The 22,270-nt window shown below is 37.4% G+C and overlaps 4 protein-coding genes across 4 annotated transcripts in view; 3 read left to right on the forward strand and 1 right to left on the reverse strand.

Moving 5' to 3' along the window:
- LOC143919146 (uncharacterized) overlaps window positions 1–22,270 on the forward strand; it is a 1,208,594-nt gene that overhangs the window by 1,081,195 nt on the left and 105,129 nt on the right. The window lies entirely within an intron of this gene.
- On the forward strand, window positions 1,779–5,796 carry LOC143919152 (uncharacterized). Its single transcript, XM_077441350.1, has 2 exons — window positions 1,779–3,000; window positions 3,643–5,796. Exon 2 carries the CDS (start codon window positions 3,824–3,826, stop codon window positions 4,139–4,141), a length of 318 nt encoding a protein of 105 aa, XP_077297476.1. The 5' UTR covers window positions 1,779–3,000; window positions 3,643–3,823; the 3' UTR covers window positions 4,142–5,796.
- On the reverse strand, window positions 6,955–11,335 carry LOC143919078 (uncharacterized). The gene is made up of 2 exons (XM_077441264.1): window positions 11,041–11,335; window positions 6,955–10,954 (listed from the first exon to the last, which is right to left on the reverse strand). The coding sequence occupies exons 1-2, from the start codon at window positions 11,152–11,154 to the stop codon at window positions 9,083–9,085; spliced, it is 1,986 nt and encodes a 661-aa protein (XP_077297390.1). The 5' UTR covers window positions 11,155–11,335; the 3' UTR covers window positions 6,955–9,082.
- LOC143919088 (uncharacterized) lies at window positions 18,821–22,034 on the forward strand. The gene is made up of 2 exons (XM_077441275.1): window positions 18,821–19,047; window positions 19,128–22,034. Exons 1-2 carry the CDS (start codon window positions 18,934–18,936, stop codon window positions 20,616–20,618), a joined length of 1,605 nt encoding a protein of 534 aa, XP_077297401.1. The 5' UTR covers window positions 18,821–18,933; the 3' UTR covers window positions 20,619–22,034.

Below are 22,270 nucleotides of genomic sequence, written 5' to 3' on the forward strand. Positions count from 1 at the left end.
GCCCCATAAGGCAGCGCCCCATAAGGCTGTGCCCCATAAGACTGCGCCCTATAAGGCTGCGCCCGATAAGGCTGCACCCCATAAAGCTGCGTCCCCTTTGGGGCCCCATGGGGCTGTGCCCCATGAGGCTGCGCCCCCTTCAGGGCCTCATAAGGCTGCGGCTCCTTCGGGGCCCCACGGGGCTGCGCCCCTGGCGGGGCCCCATGAAACTACTCGCCTTGCGCCCCCGCGGGGGTTAATCCATTGAATCGAAAAAAACAAATCGGTGCCTATGGATCGAAAAAAAAAAAATCGAATCACGTGTTCGATGACGTCACCGATCTACGGACGACGACGACGAATGATACTTACATACATACATACATACATACATACAAAGTCTCTTTCCAAATTATATATTAGAAGATACGCCTGGACGTAGTTCGTGGTTTTTATGGGTTCAGTGTGTTCTTCCTTTGTTTCCAAGACACGTGTATAGAAACACGTATCGACCTTTTTACGAGGCGAGCGTGTGCCATGCGTTAATGACTTTCCTGGATATGTGTCGCAGTGACCTGATGAGATCATTTCAGTTGTACTATATGCCTACAATAGATACGTATGTTGCGAAAAAATCTGCTCTGAATACACGCACTTGTTATGTACTTCTTCAGTGATCAAAAGCGACTGAAAGAATTAACGCAATACTAAAAGACATTTAAAAAGGGAGTGAAAAACATTTCTGTTGACATTATTTGTTTCTAATAATTCGCGTGTTTCCGGTCCCAATCAATCGGTGCGTCTCATAATCATATAAGAAAAAAAAATTATTTAAAAAAAATTATTATTATTTTTAAGCGGATAATCGAGAATATACTGTATACTGATAATGCTTAACACATCGAAACTACAATGACGGAAAAAACTCGTATCAACGTGCGAAGCTCATACATATGTCTAGTCGATAATAATAAAAATTTCGTAAATAAAAAGTATTTGCGACTAATTTTTTTGTGTGACCAGTTATCACGTGACCAATTTTTGGGTGTGACGAGTGACGACGTGTGACCGATTTAGAGCGACCGGTTCACATATGACTAGTAGTCCGTTTACCCAAAAAACACTTAAATCCGTATAACGGAACATTTGGCAGCCGAAAAGTCCTTCAAACTAACGAGAACTCCGAGTGTCAAATATTTCGTATTCGCGATTTTCATGGTAAAAATTGTCTTTTGGGCGATCGCACTGTGCGTAATAATCCAATTACCTATGAAACGATTGATTAAAAAGTATATGTACACTATCCGATCTTAACTAACCGATAGTCGGATAGTGTATGTTCGGCCTTCGCTTGCAATATTTTTTTCTGAATTGTAATCGTAAGTGAAACTTTAAGAGGTTTGTAAAAAGATACAACTGGCAGCATTGCCGTAGGAAAATAGCACAACTTACGAAACTAGGTCGACGATATCACTTATTTGTACAAATGGCATCATCGCGTCCTGTTCGAACACGAAAGTTAGCCTTGGCCGAAGTACCTCCGTTCGAACTAGGGTAAAGACACCTGTTCAGACTAATTGTCTAATGGCAGCGTTTCCCAACCTTTTTTGACCACCATTTAAAAATGATTGTATTTCATGAAATTTGTTTTTGAAAGTGTAATTATTATATATAGTATTTGCATAGTAAGAAATGTGAAGATAGGATACACGCAATATATATATATATATATATATATATATATATATATATATATATATCTGTTTTGGTAAGAAGTTTTGTGGAAAAAAAGTTATTTGCGGAGTCACAATTATAATATGCTCAAAGTTTAATATATTTATCTACTATCTTGTCATACTTATATTATTGCTGTCGGTTCCCTCATCACTGAGGATCGTGACTATGATGTGCGGTCAATCAGCTGCCTCCATTCAGTTCTAAATTCGGCCAGGCGAAGACTTGCTACCGTGGAAGCGCCCGTCGCTGCAGATACTTGGTCAGTCCAGCGTGCGGGGGATCTGCCTCTGGCTCTTCTGCCTTCGACGCTACCAACCACAACCAACCGCTCCAGGCTCTCTTCACCTCTTCGTGCAATGTGGCCGAAGAACTGCAATATACGTTTCAGGCATATTGTTGACAATCTATCCTTGATTTTCAATTCTTCAAGAATAGACACATTCGTGCGTTTGTCGGTCCAAGGCACGCGCAGTAGCCGTCTCCAGGACCACATCTCGAAGGCATCGATTCTCCGTCTATCCGCCGCCTTCATGGTCCACGTCTCGACACCATAAAGGCAGACAGAAAAAACGAGACTCTTCATGAGAGGGATTTTGACAGCAGTTGTAATGGCTCTATTCTTCCAAATCTTCGTTAGTTGTGACATTGCCGATTTTGCTAATGTGATCCGGCGCCGTATTTCCAATTCGCTGCCGCCGTTGTTAGATATGAGTGACCCCAGATAGACAAAATTATCGACCACATCTATACCGTTTAAAGCTGAGTTGTTGTTTTGCAGCTGTTGGTGACGGTCAATTATCATAATTTTTGTTTTGGGGCGGTTTATCTGGAGGCCAAGCACATTACTCTCTGTCTCAACACGACGGATCAGTTCGGCCATTTCTTCATGATTATTAGCTATGAGCGTTGTGTCATCCGCATACCGAAGATTGGATAGTTTTTTTCCACCAATGGACACTCCACCCTTCCAACCATCCAGTGCTCTACGCATTATATACTCTCCATATATATTAAATAGGTCTGGAGATAATATACACCCTTGCCTTACTCCACGTTGTACTCGAAAATTTGTCGAGTTTAGCGAATTGATTCGAACTACTGCATTGTTATCATTATACAAGTTATGTATTATTTTTACAAGATGCATGGGGACTCCCATGTCCAGTAGAACTTTCCACAGATAGTCCCAGTTCACAAAGTCAAAAGCTTTTTTATAGTCTATAAAACAAAGAACGGCTGGAGTTTGAAACTCCCGACATTTTTTAATGAGTTGACGTATATTCAGTATGTACAGACTCCAGGGATGTTCAACTCGAGAGCACCCCGGAAGTCGGTTTTGTAGAAGCTCGTGGTAAGCGTGGGCGGGGCTGGTTTCCTCAAGGTGCCTTCCTTCGTCGTCGGTGGTCTGGTCTCTGCTGATGTCGGCTGCTCTGCTATGTCCCTTTCTCCTTCGTAATGTGCGTGGGATGCGTGATGTGGAAAAAGGGGGGAATTGTAATAATGAAAACAGGTTGTAATTCTGTTTGTATGGTGACTGTATTTTATATATGTATAAATACAGAGAATAAGCAGGGGGGGGGGGGGGAGTCCGTCGTGAAATTAGCGCGCACGTGTTCGAGAGGTTATGATAACCTCACTCCTCACGTGACTACGTGATCTGACTTCGACGAAGAAAGACCAGGATTTCCTCACTTCTCACCGGACGTATACTGAAGCTGTACTTCCAGTATCGTCTGCCGATCCAGGCTGAACTGATCGGGACTCGGTGGTGGGAACAAACTCGGTAGCGAACAGAGATGTTCACTCGACCGAAGCGGAAAACGAATAGGGGGCGGGTACGCGCGCTCGGCGCCGATCTCCCTCCAAAACGGCTCCTTTGGTCGTAACGCCACGAAAGCTGACCATGAAGACTTGGTCGGAACACAGTATTTGTACCCTCGTCCCTTTGCCTTTTACAAACCCTGCTTGTTCGTTCGGTATTTGCCATCCAAGGTAACTGCTCAAACGATCTTTAATTATATACAGCAATACTTTACTAGAGTGCGATATTAAGGCTAAGGTCCTGTAATTCTCGCATTTTTTTGTAGATCCTTTCTTGTGTAAGGGAATGAATATTGAATTGACCCAATCTTTCGGCCATACTCCGTTTACCCAGATCTTGTTGCACATATTACATAGCGCCTTTATCGCAGTTTCACCAAGCTCTTTCAGAAGTTCAGCTTGTATACCATCGCTGCCAGGAGACTTTTTACATTTCAGTTTCTTTATGGCATTTACAACTTCAGATGTCAAGATGTCAGGCTCCCTGACATCATCAATTAGGGAAACAATTGAGGTCGACGAACTACCACTGTACAATTCCGAACAGTATTCTTTCCATCGGTTGAGTATCACATCAATATCTGTAAGCGTGTTTCCAAATTGATCATCTATTGTCCAAGTTTTGGGTGAAAATTTTTGAGTGACGATTTTTACTTTGTGAAAAATATCCCTTGCCTGATTCTTTAATGCGTGTTTTTCTATCTCCTCACATATGTCATTTATATATTTAGCTTTATCCCGCCTACAACTCCTTTGAATATCTTTATGTAATATTGCATACCTTTCAAGATATTCTGTCGATGTTATGCCAGTTTGTTTAAGTCTTTTACGTTCTTTTATCTTAACCCAAGTTGAATCAGAGATAAAAGACTTACGATGTTCATTTTGCGGTGTTTGATGATTTCTGGCATACCGAATTATGAGATCTTTAAAAATTTTCCAAGACTCTTCTACATCTACATTAGGATTTATTTGGAATTCTGCATCTTTTTCTCTGATTACATTGCCAAAATTAATTACATCATCATTGGTGAGTTTAATTGCTTTATTTTGATGTCTTTTAATCATTTTCAATTTCAGTCGAAATTTAGCAACAAGTAAGTTATGGTCCGATCCGCAATCTGCACCTGGATATGTTTTGACGTTATGTATCGATGATTTCCATCTAGAATTTATTAATACATAATCGATTTGGTTGCGGTGACGATCCCCAGGAGATATCCAAGTGTACAATCGCCTAGGATGATGTTGAAACCAAGTATTCATAATGGACATTTTATTTTCAATGCAGAAACTTATAAGTTTCTCTCCTCTCTCATTTTGAATACCCAATCCATATTTACCTACTATGTTATCAATGTTGCTATTATTACCGACTTTGGCATTAAAATCACCAAGAATGATGGTCATTTCTTTGTTTGAGATATTTGACAATGTATCGAGTAGTGAAGCATAGAACGCATTTATTTTAATATCTTCGGCATCTGCAGTAGGAGCATATATTTGAAGGATGTTGAGTTTATACGGATGCGTGTTGAGTTTTAAGTGTATAAGTCTGTCGCTTATGGGGTTGTAGCCAATTAGTGCACTGGTTAATTTAGATGCTAAGATCACCGCGACACCGCTATGTGACGAATCTTGGTTACCAGAAAAATATATCGTATTTCCATTTGAAGTTTTATAATGGCCGTTGTTCTTCCAGTGCGTTTCCGAGATTCCGAGTATATCTAGCCCATGACTGTACATCTCTTTCTCAACAACCAGTGTTTTCCCAGGATTCAGGAGTCCTCTAACGTTCCAAGTACCTATTTTGGATTTGTTCCGTAAAGTTTCTCCAGTCGCATATTTTCCACATGATGCCTGGTGAGTCACATGCATGTGGCCAGTAGCCAATTTCACACCGTGAGACCTGGAACCTCGAAGGCGCCGGGTGTCAGCCGGAGAGTCAGACTTCTTCACACTTTTATTTTTGTACATCATAGTTATCTTGGGAGAATACTGCAGTGGATTCCCACTTCCTTCTACAGCGCAGTAAATGTTTTGACATCTTATACTGGCAGAGCTGCTGCCCACTACCAGGGATTTATTATAGAGTTTCCTTCTCTGTCAAAGATGATACGGTACCTTTGAAAACCGGGTTGTGCTTTTGTTAAGCGGCGGCACTTACTCGCCGCTGACCTGAGACCGTCATAGTGTTGTGTGACATTTTATAGAGTGAAACTTACCACGGATTCACTCATCACCACTCTTATCTCAGCGCTCCTTGTCCAGGACCACCATGTCGCCATGGCAGTTGACTACAAGAGTCGTTCCCCTATCTGCAACTTGGGGACCTGAGCGGTTGCATGGAGCTCTGCTCTGAGCTTAATAATTACTCTGTGCGGACGGACGTGTGTTTCCATTTATGATATATTTACATATATTGACAGTATATTCACAATCATAATATTTATTAAATTAGTACCAAACATTAACGTTAACGTTGAGTACAAGTATCCAATATCAAATATTAAATTATCAAAACTAAATATTTAATAATTCAACACTCAATATTAAATAATCAATTATGAAATAATTCAACACTCAACATTAAATAATCAATTATGAAATAATTCAAGATTAAATATCAAACCATTCACTCAATATTAAATATGAAATAATTCAACGTTAAATATTATCAATACTATCATTAATAAATCAATCGACGTTAATAGTAAATTATTATCAAAAGAAATGTGATCGAAATTATGTGGGTAATTATGTAAATATGAAAATATTATAAATTTAAATTCCATTTAAAAAATATGAAATCAAGCATAGGTAATGATTCTGAATATGTACTAACTTGCGAGGCGCCAGAAGAGCTACATACTCATCCCAGCACCTCCTCTTTAGCTCCAATTTAACACAAAATTCTACATACTTATCGGGAACAACACACAAACACACGTCCGCACCGAGCTCGCTCAACCCGCGAATTGTATTATTGATGGTAAAAATATTATTGATGGTTTTAATACTTATATTATTGATGGAAAAAATATTATTGATGGTTTTAATAAAAACACAAAATTACAAAGTACATATAATGTTTTCTTTTCATTAAATCTCCCTACAAAAGATCCTTATCCTAAATTTCATGAGATTGTACATTTGAATTTCCTTGTACTTAATTTTTTTAATTTGGTTCAAATGATGCGAGATAGAGATTACCCTTAAATCTGGAGCTGGGTTCAATCAATTTCTATATTTGTCTTATTAAAATATATGAAGAGAAAGCTCTCTCAACCAGTTCAGTGCTAGTAAACGGCTACAGAAATTAAAGCGTTGTCATAAAGCTGTTCATATTCTTCACTAATACCTAGCCAAAAATTAATAAATTTATTTATTTCGAATTCTGTTTTTTTAAATGCTATAATTTGAAAGTTCAATTCAGTTCTCCTTTTCCTTGGTAGCTGTCCGGAAATGTTCATTATCAAAGGGGTTTGAAATCAAATTGTTTGCTTCTTAAGGTTTGGGGAAGCATTGCGTAAATGACGATTTCAGCCCTATTAAATATTCAATTATTTTTCCATGTATATCCCGAGACATACGACTCTTGTTTTCAGATGAGAAATTATGCAAAGTTTCAAATACTTCAGTTTGATCATTTTCGATACATAAATTCCAAAAATCTAATTTTCTAATGATATGTACTTTCAATTTTATCTGCAACATTAAAGATTTTTATCGAACTATTCTCAAGTGTCACATTCAAGTTATTTATTTATTGGAGCGTGAACGCGGTAAATTTAAAAATCCATGCTGGATCCGAGGAAAACGTATTTTTTGATCATCGACTGTACATATTGACGTCGACGATGACTAATTAAGATAATGTTTATTAATTACTAGTTGTTTTACCTGGCTTCGGTCAGTATTTGTAATATAAACAGCTTAGTTGTGGCAAGACAATTGAATTAAACACTAAAATTTTACTTTTTTTACTTGAAATATTTCTTAATCTACAAAATATACCAACTTTTCTAGCTTTCATTCAATATATTTTTATTTTTACCATTCAACCACATAATTTTTGTTTTATTCACATTCAGCTTTAATTTATTTTTGTCCTGAGATCATATGTAATTCTTTTAATACTCAACTTACTAATTTCCATGAAAATGTCTACTATTTCAACAAACTATCCGGATGATAGATTTTTAATCGTGGGAGATTTCAATCTAAGTAACATCCAATGGTCCCAGGATATCTCCAGAGGAGGACTTATGCCTGTCAATTCGTTAAGAAGCACCGAAATGACTCTCATTGATGCATTACATTTTTTTCTAATTTTAAACAATAAAATGGAGTCTTTAACTTATTTGGCGAATTTAAATAAACATATTGTAAATAAAAATATATTATGCAAAAAAAAATTGCTTATGAATTAAATTGAGTTATAAACATTATTCCATAAGGTCATTATTATTACAAATATTACAAATAATAAAAATTTTATTATACATATATCACAGCCGTAAAAATGCAGATCCTGAATACGCACAAATACTCATATGATTTAAATAAGCTGCTACGCAAATTGATTAAAATACACAAAGTTAACGTAAATAAAAATAGAAAAAACTGAAAATTAATTGGTGAATATAAGTATTTATCCTTGCACTTATACAAGTAGGTACATAGATTCAAAAGTTGCACAATTTACATAAATGATACAAAATATAAATTTAAAAAGTAAATAAATATAAAAAAAACACTGAGAAAAAGTGCAAAAACCAAATATTAAATATTTGAGTCCATTATATAAAAATGGAACATGATTATTTGTCTATTCTGTGAATATACATAGAGATTTTTGACAGATATGTAAAATATTTTTGTTGTGTTGTGTTCGATAAATACATACATATATGTATGTTATAATAATTGATCAAATACCTAAAATATGAACTCAATATTTACTATATTTACATAATTAGGGTTCATGGGGACTTTGCTTATAGCACCAGTAAGACAAAGTTAATGAATGGGTTTATACCTGTTTAAATAATCAATAAAAAATAGTTTTTAATCTCAATAGCACACTCGTCGCGTTGGAGTGTGCTATAAACTATATTTACGCAGATATTTACATAATTAGACTTCATGTGTACTTTGCTTATAGCACCAATAATAAAAAGTTAATGAAAGGGTTTATACCTGTTTAAATAATCAACTAAAAATAATTTTTAATCTCTATAGCATTGGAGTAACCGGTGAGAACAGTGGTTCTTAACCTGGCTCGATCAAATCCCAGGGGTACGGTGAGTCATTTTTATGGGTTCAGCGGAGGTCAAGACACACACCCGACTCATATGATTCGGGCGCCAATTAAGAAGGGTTCGGTGAATGCGCATATGAAACCGGTGGGGGTCAGTACCTCCAACAAGGTTAATAACCACTGCGTTAGAATGTGCATGATTGATTGAATAAATAATAAAAGCCTCGCAATGTAATATTTATCAGACAATGAGTGAATTAAACAAATGGAACATTCATAAGGTTATTTCTTACAATGAGTTCTTATATGTTTCGTGAGGATATAATTTAGAGTAAATGATTTTAAACAAATTTTACACTTGTAAGGCTTTTCCCCAGTGTGAGATCTTAAATGTGACACAAGTTCATCTTTGCGAGTAAACGATTTTGAACAAACGTCACATTTATGTGGTTTAATCCCAGTATGTTTCTTTTTATGGAAGGTGAGGCTAGATTTTTGAGAAAATGATTTTAAACAAATTTCACACTTGTAAGGCTTTTCCCCAGTGTGAGATTTTAAATGTAACACAAGATGATATTTTCGATAAAATGATTGTAAACAAATATCACATTTGTATGGTTTTATTCCAGTATGTAATTTTGTATGTACCGTGAGGTCAGATTTACGAGAAAATGATTTTAAACACACTTCGCATTTGTGCGGTTTTATCCCATGTTGCAAGTTTTCATGTGACACGAGGCTAGATTTTTGAGCATATGATTTTAAGCATATTTCACACTTGTAAGGATTTTCCCCAGTGTGATATCTTAAATGTAACACAAGTTGATATTTTTGAGTAAATGATTTTAAACAAATTTCACACTTATAAGGCTTTTCCCCAGTGTGAGATCTTAAATGTGACACAAGTTCACCTATGCGAGCAAACGATTTTAAACAAAGGTCACAGCTGTGTGGTTTTATACCAGTGTGCAATGTTTTATGTAACTTGAGTTTAGATTTTTGAGAAAACGATTTTAAACAAACGTCACATTTATGTGGTTTAATCCCAATATGTGTATTTTTATGTACGTTGAGGCCAGATTTTTGAGAAAATGATTTTAAGCAAATTTCACACTTGTAAGGCTTTTCCCCGGTGTGAGATCTTAAATGTAACACAAGATCATATATGCGAGTAAACGATTTTATACAAACGTCACATTTATGAGGTTTAATCCCAGTATGTTTATTTTTATGTAATTTGAGGCTACATTTGTGAGAAAATGATTTCAAACAAATTTCACACTTGTAAAGCTTTTCCCCATTGTGAGATCTTAAATGTATCACAAGTGCATTTTTATAAATAAATGATTTTAAACAAGTGTCACATTTGTAAGGCTTTTCTCTCGTGTGAGATCTTAAATGTAACACAAGTTGAGATTTTTGAGAAAATGATTTTAAACACATTTCACACTTGTAAGGCTTGTCCCCCGTGTGAGTTCTTAAATGTGATACAAGTTCATATATGCGAGTAAACGATTTTAAACAAACGTCACATTTGTGTGGTTTAATCCCAGTATGTGTATTTTTATGTACGCTGAGGCTAGATTTTTGAGAAAATGATTTTAAACAAATTTTACACTTGTAAGGCTTTTCCCCGGTGTGAGATCTTAAATGTAACACGAGATAACGTTTTTGTGCAAATGATTGTAAACAAATATCACATTTGTATGGTTTTATCCCAGTATGCAATTTGTTATGTATTTCGAGTTCAGATTTACGAGAAAATGATTTTATACACACTCCGCATTTGTGTGGTTTTATCCCAGTATGCAATTTTACATGTGACACGAGGCTAGATTTAATAGTAAATGTTTTTAAACAAATGTTGCATTCATACGGCTTTTCTCTAGAATGTAAAACAAGTTCAGATTCACTGGGATATGTTTTCAAACAAATTTCACTATTCTTTTGGTGAATTGCCGGTAGTGAAGGCTCATTGTCCCATATTCCATCTTCAAACAAAACTTCTTCAGTCTTGATCTTCAAGCCATCATTTAACCTCAGTTTTGACGTTTCGTGGCTTCGAAAACAGGCTTTTCGAAAACTGATAAACAATTCCAGATTGGTCTTACACGAAATACACACCGTGTCCGGCAACCTGTCGCCTCTTTTGACCTGCAGATGAATAAAGCAGAATTAAGCGGTGAGAAGAGTTAACCATTTGGGTTCACAATAATTGTAACCTGTAATCACCAACTAACATAAATTTGACAGCAGGTCCGAATACGTTTTACCAAATGCTCTGGATGAGGACTGCCGAAGATGGAGACGGAAGACTCGGCTGGAGCTGATCCAAGACAAAGTCTGCACTCCATCCTCTCCGTATCCAACTCTGAAGCTTGTTATATTTTCTAATGAATTTGGTGCTAGTTACATATATAAGGTGATCAGATGTCCTCCTTTTTGAAACCTTATCGTCCTCACAAATAGAGTTCTCCTCTAGAGAAAGTTGACCTGCATGAAATTTAGTAAATCGGAAAGGTACACCTTTGACATAAGGCGGGAGTGTTACCAGTATGAAACAGTTCTGTGATTATTGCTCACAAAACGCTGGTAATTGGACTATTCGTCACATTGGGGTGGTCACAAAGACAATTTTTGTCATGAAAATTGCGAATACACAATATTTGGCACTCAAGTTCTCGTTACTATGATAGTTATCGTTAGTATGATGGACTTTTCGGCTGCCAGATGTTCCGTTATAGAGATTTTAGTGACTTTGTGACGAGTAATTTGTGACCAGTAATCACCGAACCCAAAACGCTTGCTGATTTTTACGGTTCGGTGATTACTAGTCAAATGTGAACCGGTCACAGGACAACTGGTCGCCCTAGATCCGTCACACGTGATCACCTGTCACACCCTAAAATCGGTCAACCAGTTTTCTCGTGACCGATTTTAGGGTGTGAGTAGTTTTAGGGTGTGACCAGTTTTAGTGCGACGGGTGATCAAGTGTGACCGATTGTCCTGTGACTGATGTACATATGACTAGTAGTCCGTTTACCCACCATACAAGTTAGTGGGTTCTTCGAAACAGTCAATATTACTTACAATATCACCCTTTTGGATACGGTTAATATTGTTACGTAGGGGTGGGTGGAGGATCCAAGTAAAAGGCCAACAGTCGTTTCACAGCATTTATTGATGATTAAGGAGATACACGCACTGGCAGTGCTCAGTCCAGAATGACCTGATATCGCCTACGTACCACCTTATAAAGGGTAGATCTCTCAGGACGTCTAATCTGTTTACCTGTTGTATAGTCACGTATTCGGATATGTATTTCCACGACATTGGGTCTCCCCGTACCGATTCTGAGAAAGGCCTAATAACGGTCATTGTTTAGCCTAAATGCACTTAGAGTCCAGATATAATCCTGGAAGTAGTTAGTTAATCCGTTAACAGATATCCGTTGGTCCTAATTGCAAGCACTTAGTTAATCCGTTAACAGATAACCCTTGAACGGTCACATAGTCTCTGGGATTCTATTCGCTTAATCCGCGGCGTACGTAACAATATTATAAGTAATATTTATTCTGTTGAAGGCCCCAATAGTTCGTCCATCCAACCAATAAAAAGAATATCGTTAATAAATAAAATATATGTATTATTAAACATATATTTTATAATTTTAGAGGAGGGGCTGCGGCTTGACAGCCCATTAGGACGAACCGCCACTGACAGATATACATACATACACACATATAGATATGTATTCATACATATATGAATGAGAATTTGTTTTCGTGTACGTGTATGTACACAAAGCGCATGCTAATTTTATTCACGTATATACGCGTGGGCGGACGTTTACGCAAAGTTTTTATTCACGCATATACGGGTGAGCGGACAGTAAGGTGTTAAGTAAATTTTAATAAGTTTCAACTTCTGAACTAGTTACCGGAAGCGTGAGGAAAAGGATGATTGAAATGAAGAATTTAAATAAACAAATTGTAAATAAATATGTATTATGCAAAAATATAATTGCTTATGAATTAAATTATAAAAGAGTTATAAACATAATGAACTTTCATAAGATAATTATTATTACAAATATTACAAATAATAAAATTTGTATTATACAAATATCACAGCCGTAAAAAGGCAGATCCTGAATACGCACAGATACTCATATGATTTAAATAAGCTGCTACACAAAATTAATTGATACACAAAGTTAACGTAAATAAAAATAGAAAAAACTATATAATATAACTATAACTATATGTTATAATAATTTCATCAAATACCTAAAATATGAACTCAATATTAACTATATTTATGGAGATATTTATATAATTAGACTTCATGTGTACTTTGCTTATAGCACCAATAAGAAAAAGTTAATGAATGCGTAAAAAGAATTGGGAAAAAGTTCATATATGCGAGTAAACGATTTTAAACAAACGTCAAATTTATGTAGTTTAGTCCAGAGAAATGTAATATTAATAGAAGTGGCTTTAGGTGTTTTTTTGTTGTCAAGTGACATTATGTCCACGGACATATCTAAATAATTTTAGCATCAGTCGTATTTGACGCTTGGCGCTCGACCTATGTCCGATAAAAACTTCTCTGTTTGTTTATATTACTCGCAAGATGGGCAAGCATCGGTAAAAAAGACACGCCGTGTTCGACAACCCGTCGCTTCTTTTAACCTGCAGATGAAAAAGTAGGATTAAGAGAACAGTTAATCAATTGGGTCCACAATAATTGTAACCTGTAACGAGCAACTGACATAAATTTGAAAGCAGGTCCGAATACGTTTCACCAAACGCTCTGGATGAGGACCGCCGAAGATGGAGACGGAAGATTCGACCGGAGCTGATCGAGGTTTTTCTATTTTTTAACATGGGATGCACATCAAAACGCCTCTGTGCTTTTTTATTGCCTTCTTGAGCTTCTTCTTCCAACAAAAACAAGATTATACATAATTTTTCGATCGATAAACGCCGAAACATTTATGCTGACTTGTATTCTGACGCGTAGCTACGAATGCACGTGTATGCATTCATATTGTAAGTACTCGACAATACGACGTAAACAATATTGCGCCGTATCGTCATGGCCTGCAATGTATAAGTAAGCCGATTTTGCCTTGCACTCGGCCAAAGTGCCGTAAGCTTGACGTCACCGCGACGTGTAGCTAGATATGAATAGAAATGTAATAAAATGACATATTTGAAACGGAGTCGTGCAGTGCTGAAGCCGTGCAGTGCTGTTAAGTTTGAACAGACCTTAATATGGTGCGTACGGACCAAGCCAACGAACGGCCCACAGGCCAACTTTTAAAACCAGTAGCGTACAAAATATTGAAATGAAAATTAAATTTAAAAATTGAAATTGTAGGAATGAAGTACAGCAATTCTAGAGATACATTTGTTCTGACCAATTCTATCATGGTCAGCTGTCGTGGCGTTACGGCCAAAAAGTAGCTATTTGTTTTGGAGGAAAAGCGGCGCTTCCCGCCCGGTTGGCTATTCGCTTTCCGCTTCGGTCGAGTGAACATCTCGGTTCGCTCCCGACTTCGTTCCCACCACCGAGTCCCGGTCAGCTCGGCCTGATCGGCAGACGATACTGGGAGTTCAGCTTCAGTATACGTCCGGTGAGAAGTGAGGAACACCCTGTCTCTCTTCGTCGAAGTGACACCAGCCACGTGTTGGATTTGACATAACCTCAAATCACAACACGTGTACTTTGTTTACGTACCCCCCCCCCCCCTATCCCCCTGCTTGCTCTCTGTACATTTAACTGGAAATATAGTAGCATACAAAACAGATTTACGACCTGTTGTCATTGCATATAATCTCCCACCCTTTTTCCTACTTTACACATCGAGCTTACACACGCACACGGTACGAGAGAGGGAGACAGAGAGCAGAACAGCCAGCAGCAGAGACCAGACCACAGACGACGAAGGAAGACACCGTGAGGAAAGCCACACGCCGACGCTTACCACGAGCTATACACACATCACGACATCAGGTGGCATCTCGATTGGGAACCCCTGGCGTACGTACAACATTGTATCTCCAATTTTACAGTTACACACCCAGATATGTGAACCTAAGCACACAACCCTTCCCGGAAAGAAACGGTAAATTCGTGAAATCATCCGGAACCCGTGGGCAAACATAAAACGCAGCCACAAGACGACCTCTTTGTTGACCCAAAACAGGCCCTTTGGACATGCGTCAATTCATATGGAGTCCGAGATGCACCCAGTTCGAGGAATCCATATATTTCCCCATCGAACTACAGCCGCAATTAACTACTTCCAGATGTTTACCCCATTCGTCATTACACCGATGTAGAGCACAATTAATTCCCGAGAACTTCTTCTGAATTCCCGAGAACTCGACCAGGGACCATCAGCGAACCCAAGATGCAGCCATAACTCGACCTTCAGGCAATGACATTTTCACACGGTCGTGTTTTCGACTGCAATATATAAACCCCCGGAACGGATTCAACAAGCAGTTCAGTCAGACCTTCCATCGAAGACAAGCAACTAGCCTTCTTCGATTACACTGTATGTACTTTCACTATAGGGGATGAGACGAACGAGACGACTGGCTTGTTGACGCACGTGTTTTTTTTATGGCAGCCGAAGGCGGAGTGGTGATAACTAGACACCGGATAGTCACAGTGCTATCCATTGTTCCATTGTTGTAAATCCTTTGTGAAAAAGGTTCGGCAAACCTTTAACAATGCATTTACAACCTTTGAACAATACGCGGCACCTTCTGGGTCCGGTGACTAGTGATAACACTTCGAACACGGCCGAGTTGGTCCCAACTCGCAGGATGGTAACTGAAACTCGACCATGTCGTAGAGCCGCCACAACTTGTATTAACTCTACATACATACAATTAAGTACTCTTTAAAACTCAACCGAGTTTCCATAGGCCGGGAAACGGTCGAAACCTATCACCCGTCCTATAAAATTAAATATCAAAATTAAGCTCAATAGCGAGATTAAGCTATGGAGGATGAACGAATGAGACGACTGGCATGTTAATGCACGTGTTTATTATATGACAGCTGAAGACAGAGTGAGTAGTAGCTCTCCGAACCCAGCCGGGTTGGTCCCCACTCGCAGGAAGGCAACCAAACTCGACCATGTCGTATAAGCGAGCCGCCACATCACTCCCCCCCCCAGCATCAGCGATACCAAAATTACAAAGAAACAAATTTTACAAAAGAAAAAAAATTATTGTTACACAAAGAGAAAAAATTATTACGTGGGGAGAAAAAAAAATGTTGACGTGGGTCATCCGCTGTGTACATAGGTGTACCGCCCTGAATGGTCGGTAGATTCGAGGGCGGTGACGTCGCGAGCAGGACGGTGGGTGGTCCGATGGTCGCGCCGATGCGATGCGATGCTGCGGCGGCGCCGCTCTTCCGAGGCTGATGTCGGTTGGTGGGGCGGCGGGGGCGGCAGGGGCATCGATGTGGTTGATGATACTCCGAGCTGGACTGTGAGTCGTTGTGGCTCGTGGAGGTGTTGTAGCGCTACCGCCCGTCTCGGCGTGACGACGCTCGTGGGGACGGACGGGGCCTTGATGATGATGATGATGATGATGGTGCTGAGGTGGTGTATGTCTTGTGGTGCTGGATGACCGTTCTATGTGTAGTGGATCGCGCATGACTCCACATCCAGCTGTCAAGATCGTCGTCTCATTCGCTCCCCCATTTTTTTAAGCACCTGTCATCGACGTTGTGGCTGGACGTCGGTAGGTAGGTAGGTAGGTAGGTAGGTAGCCGTGTCTGCTCGTTTATTGTCACCCGCGGGCCGCGACGCGTGTTGATGGCGATGGGGGGCGCGGCGGGTAGCTTCCCCGCCTGGCTCGGCGAGGCAGGGATGAGCGGCATGTTGAAATTGATCGAGGCTGCGTGGCTCGATGTCGGGGGTCACCAGTATGGAGGATGAACGAATGAGACGACTGGCATGTTAATGCACGTGTTTATTATATGACAGCTGAAGACAGAGTGAGTAGTAGCTCTCCGAACCCAGCCGGGTTGGTCCCCACTCGCAGGAAGGCAACCAAACTCGACCATGTCGTATAAGCGAGCCGCCACAAAGCTAAAATTAGATCATCGTTGACGTTTTGAATTACAACAATGTTTTGATTTACGACGATACGCATTTACAACCAGAGAAATATTATAATTTCTCTGCTTGCGAGCGAAATAAAATATTGTTATTATTTCTTAAAAGTCGTCACGATATCCACTGTCCTCTGAGAAAACAATTATACGGCATCACACTTTAGCCTATATTCGGTTGTTTGAGTTGATTTGAGATTATATTTGTATATTCATGAATTCGCTCAAAATCCATCCTCTTGTCGGTCATCATAAAGGGAAATAATATTAACAAATAAATCAGCTCAGAGGTCAAATTTATCGGATGATGTGTGATTTTTATTTTGTTTTTGTTTGTGATTGCCGACCGACTTAAAATATAGAATTCTCTATTAATTTTATTTCGAAGAAAGAAAAAAACACCGACGCACATTGGTCGAAATTGACAATCTAGGAGTGCAAAAGTCTAAAACGAAGTAGATATTAATTCTAATAATTGTTGCATTTCTCAGTATAGAATAAATACGTGGTTCCTGAGAGATCATTATTATTGTTGTCTGCTCAATAAATAAAATACACATCGCTCACAAAAAAGTTTTTGTGACGGCAGTATTTGTCACCTGAATTAGTCTCGTTTTAAATGTTAAAGTGAACACACTGCTTTCAAAGTTCTTAAGTGTATATTTTGTTTTAAAACTATGGAATTTTTATCTACAGTTATTTACTATTATTTTGCATAACTTTATTTTAATATTAATAACTATTTAGTAGTAGTATTTTTAATAAAAAGTTAGAGTAATGTTTTTATCAATATCAATAATTTTAGATATATTGTATTTTAACTTTATTATAACTTTCCATGACCGCATGAATCCAAGCTGGCATATTTTTTTATATAATATATTAATTATACATTAAAGTACACAACGCATACACAATTATTTAAAAAAAAAATGCAGTCCTGTAAAATATTGAATTATTTCATATACTTGAATTTGACTTTCGATAACGATATTTAATGTTGCGGATAAAATTGAAGAATGATTAGAAAATTAGATTTTTGGAAGCTGTGTATCGAAAATTGTTGAGATGTGTGCGGGATGGTTCAGATATCGAAGAGTGAAAGACGAGGCATGTTTGACAGCGGTCTTCGTGACGAGACAGAATGTTAAATTACAGAAAACGCAAATATTGGAAGGCAAAGATCGAAAATCGAAAGATCTTAAGTCGAAAGATCAAAAAAAAATGGTGCATGGTAAACGGTACATACTCACTTAATTTGCGCGAGCAGGACACAACAGGAACGAGAGGAACAGGCTTTTCCTCCCGTATTAATGTGCGCGCGCAGAATTTTTTTTTGATCTTTCGACTTAAGATCTTTCGATTTTCGATCTTTGCCTTCCGATATTTGTGTTTTCTGTAATTTAACATTCTGTCTCGTCACGTAGACCCATACTTTGTAATTTTGTGTTTTTATTAAAACCATTTATCAGTAATAAAAGTATGACGAAATAGTAAATTAATATATTAAACTTTGAGCATATTATAATTGTGACTCCGCATATAACTTAATTTTTCAACAAAATTTCTTAACAAAACAGACCCATTGCGTCTATCCTGTCTTCACATTCCTTACCATGCAAATACATACTATATAATTACACTTGCAATAACAAATTTCATGAAATAGTTTTATATCGTGTTACAATTTAGTATAATGTATCAAGTGGTACGCAAGTCAAAAAACGTTGGGAACTAACTGAATCTGGGCCCTGATAATTTGCATATTCTGTAACCCCTCCCGTCAGTCCAGGTTGCCATTGTCTTCAGCTCTTGAGGAATTGTCTGTGCGAGGAATTACCTAGTTTGGTAAGAGTTGTCAGTGAGCAGTTGCCCAGTTACCTGAATGTTGGTATAACGAGTACCAAATTTAGACATAAAATGTCACTAAAGAATAGCCGGACGAAGTTCTGTCGATCTGGCTGATTTCAGAGTTCAATATCGACACGATGGAATGCAGGCTTTGTCTTGGATCAGCTCTGGCTGAATCTTCCGTCTCGATCTTCGGCGATCCTCATCCAGAGCGTCTGGCGCAACGCATTCGGACCTGCTGTCAAATTTATGTCAGTTGCTGGTTACAGGTTACAATTATTGTGCACCCAATTGGTTAACTCTTCTCTTAATCCTACTTTTTCACTTGCAGGTTAAAAGAAGCGACGGGTTGCCGAACACGGTGTGTCTTTCGTGTAAGACCAATCTGGAATTGTTAATCAGCTTTCGAAAGGCTTGTTTTCGAAGCAACGAAACGTCTCAACTGAAGTTAGCCGATTCCTTGAAGATCAAGACTGAAGAAGTCTTGTTGGAAGATGTAATATGGGAGGATGAGCCTTCATTACCGACAATTCACCGAAAGGATAGTGAAATTTGTTTAAAGCCAACCCCCAGTGAATCTGAACTAGTTTTACACAAAGGATCACATACTGGAGAGAAGCCGTTCAAATGTGACATTTGCTTAAAATCGTTTATTCGAAAATATAGACTTGTGACACATTTAAGATCCCACACGGGGGAAAAGCCTTACAAGTGTGAAATTTGTTTGAAATCATTTAGTCAGAAAGATAGCCTCGGGACACATAAAAAGTTGCACACTGGATTAAAACCACACAAATGTCACATGTGTTCAAAATCATTTGTTCATAAAAATGGACTTGTGTTACATTTAAGATCTCACACGGGGGATAAGCCTTACAAGTGCGAAATTTGTTTAAAATCATTCGCCCTTAAATATAGCCTCACGTCACATGAAAAATTGCACACTGGGATGAAAACACACAATTGTGACATTTGTTTAAAATCGTTTATTCGAAAATCCAACCTCGAGTCACATAAAAAAATGCATACTGAGATAAGACCACACAAATGTGACACTTGTTCTAAATCATTTATTTATAAATATAAACTTGTGTTACATTTAATATCTCACACGGGGGAAAAGCCTTACAAGTGTGAAATTTGTTTACAATCATTTATTCGAAAATATAGCCTATGGTCACATGTTAAAAAGCATTCTGGCATAAAATCACACAAATGTGACACTTGTTTTGAATCGTTTGCTTTTAAACATGAACTTATGTTACATTTAAGATCCCACACGGGGGAAAAGCCTTACACATGTAAAATTTGTTTAAAATCGTTTTCAAAAAATTCTGGCCTGTGGGCACATAAAAAATCGCATACTGGGATAAAACCATACAAATGTGACATCTGTTTAAAATCATTTTCTCAAAAACATAATCTTGTGCAACATTTGAGATCTCACACGGGGGAAAAGCCTTACAAGTGTGAAATTTGTTTAAAATCATTTACTCAAAAATCTAGCCTTGTGTTACATTACAAATGGCATACTGGGATAAAACCATATACATGTGACATTTGTTTAAAATCATTTATTCAAAAAATTGAACTTGTGTTTCATTTAAGATCTCACACAGGGGAAAAGCCTTACAAGTGTGAAATTTGTCTAAAATCATTTTCTCAAAAATCTAGCCTTGGGACACATAAAAAATTGCATGTTGAGATAAAACCACACAGATGTGCAATATGTTTAAAAACATTTATTCGAAAATCCAACCTCGAGTCACATAAAAAAACGCATACTGGGAGAAGACCTCACAAATGTGACACTTGTTCTTAATCATTTATTTATAAATATAACCTTGTGTTACATTTTAGATCTCACACGGGGGAAAAGCCTTACAAGTGTGAAATTTGTTTAATATCATTTATTCATAAATCTAGCCTCTTGTTACATGAAGAAAACATTCATAATGCGATAAAACCACACAAATGCGAAGTGTGTTTAAAATCATTTTCCCGTAAAACTCACCTCGAGGCATATAAACTATTGCATACTGGGATAAAACCACACAAATGTGATATTTTTTTACAATCATTTACTCGAAAATATAGCCTATGGTCACATGTTAAAAAGCATTCTGGCATAAAATCACACAAATGTGACACTTGTTTTGAATCGTTTGCTTATAAACATGAACTTGTGTTACATTTAAGATCTCACACGGGGAAAAAGCTGCACACCGACATAAGGGCGCAAAACCAAATTGGAAAATAATGAAAGAATAAGCTTTTTTCGTTTTATTTAATTTCGCAGGATAGCTTGTCGACAAAAATTTAATGGGACTGTAGGCTTTGGTTTTTAAATTTTGTAAGACGGTCTATACGCAATAATACATATGCAACACAAACAGTGTCCTCACCAAATCTGGGTCTTCATATCGAGTCTTATTTTTATAATATTTTTACAAAAAAGTTTTTCTTTTTTTCATTTCTCATTTATTGCCAGAAAGTTTGGACTCAAAAATTGATTTTATTTCGAAAATCAAGAAGTTTGAAGCTCTCTATTTTGTGACCTAAATCATTATTCATTAAAGTAACTAATTTACTTATCGCGCTTTATATGTACATAAACACCGTAAAAACCATCGAACGCATATTTAGTCCATATGTATAATGTTATATAAAAATATTTTGACGATTTCTAATATATGTAGTGCACTCTTAAGAGGGCTGTATACCCGAAACCTTAATTTTGTTGCCGTTCCTTTGTTCGATATACATATATATTGAGTGAATGCGACAGTACATATCAATATATATATATATATTGAGTGAATGCGACAGAACATATCAATATATATATTGAGTGAATGCGACAGTTGCGCTTCGACCAGATAATACGTATTTTAAGTCGACAAAATCGAGGTTTCGTATTCTCCAGTTTTCTCCTCCGAAACTAAAACAAATTTAAAAAAAAAATTCATCATCGGTATGAGAAAGATATTTTCTATGTTTGTGTGCTCGTATTTTTTTAAAAATCAACCGTTAAATAAGCACCCTGGACTCTTTTCGTGGGTGTAAAAAAGAGGCGATTTTATAGATGTTTGGCAGCTCCTAGCTCCTATAAAAATAATTAATCGAAAAAATAAAACCACAGAAACATGCCTATGGTGGATATCCATAGCATATTAAAAATTAATTTCATAATAAAAATATATAAATAAAAAATTATTAAACGAAATAGTTACAATTCATATACACTCATTTTTTAAATATAATACACCCCCCTTCCCCTAGAAAGTCATTCCTTACTGGTCAAAAATTTTGCCCCCCCCCCCCCTTGGGAACAGCTGAAATGACGCCCCTGATTAATATGTTTCTTTACTTGAATACGATTTTCGATTGTTGAAGTTAAGAGTGTTGAATGCAATAAGGATAGCTATCCCAAACAATATTTATTCACTTTAAAATAAAACTACATGCATACAT

This window comes from Arctopsyche grandis, chromosome 11, assembly GCF_051622035.1.
Source record: "Arctopsyche grandis isolate Sample6627 chromosome 11, ASM5162203v2, whole genome shotgun sequence".
In the NCBI taxonomy this organism is placed as follows: domain Eukaryota; kingdom Metazoa; phylum Arthropoda; class Insecta; order Trichoptera; family Hydropsychidae; genus Arctopsyche; species Arctopsyche grandis.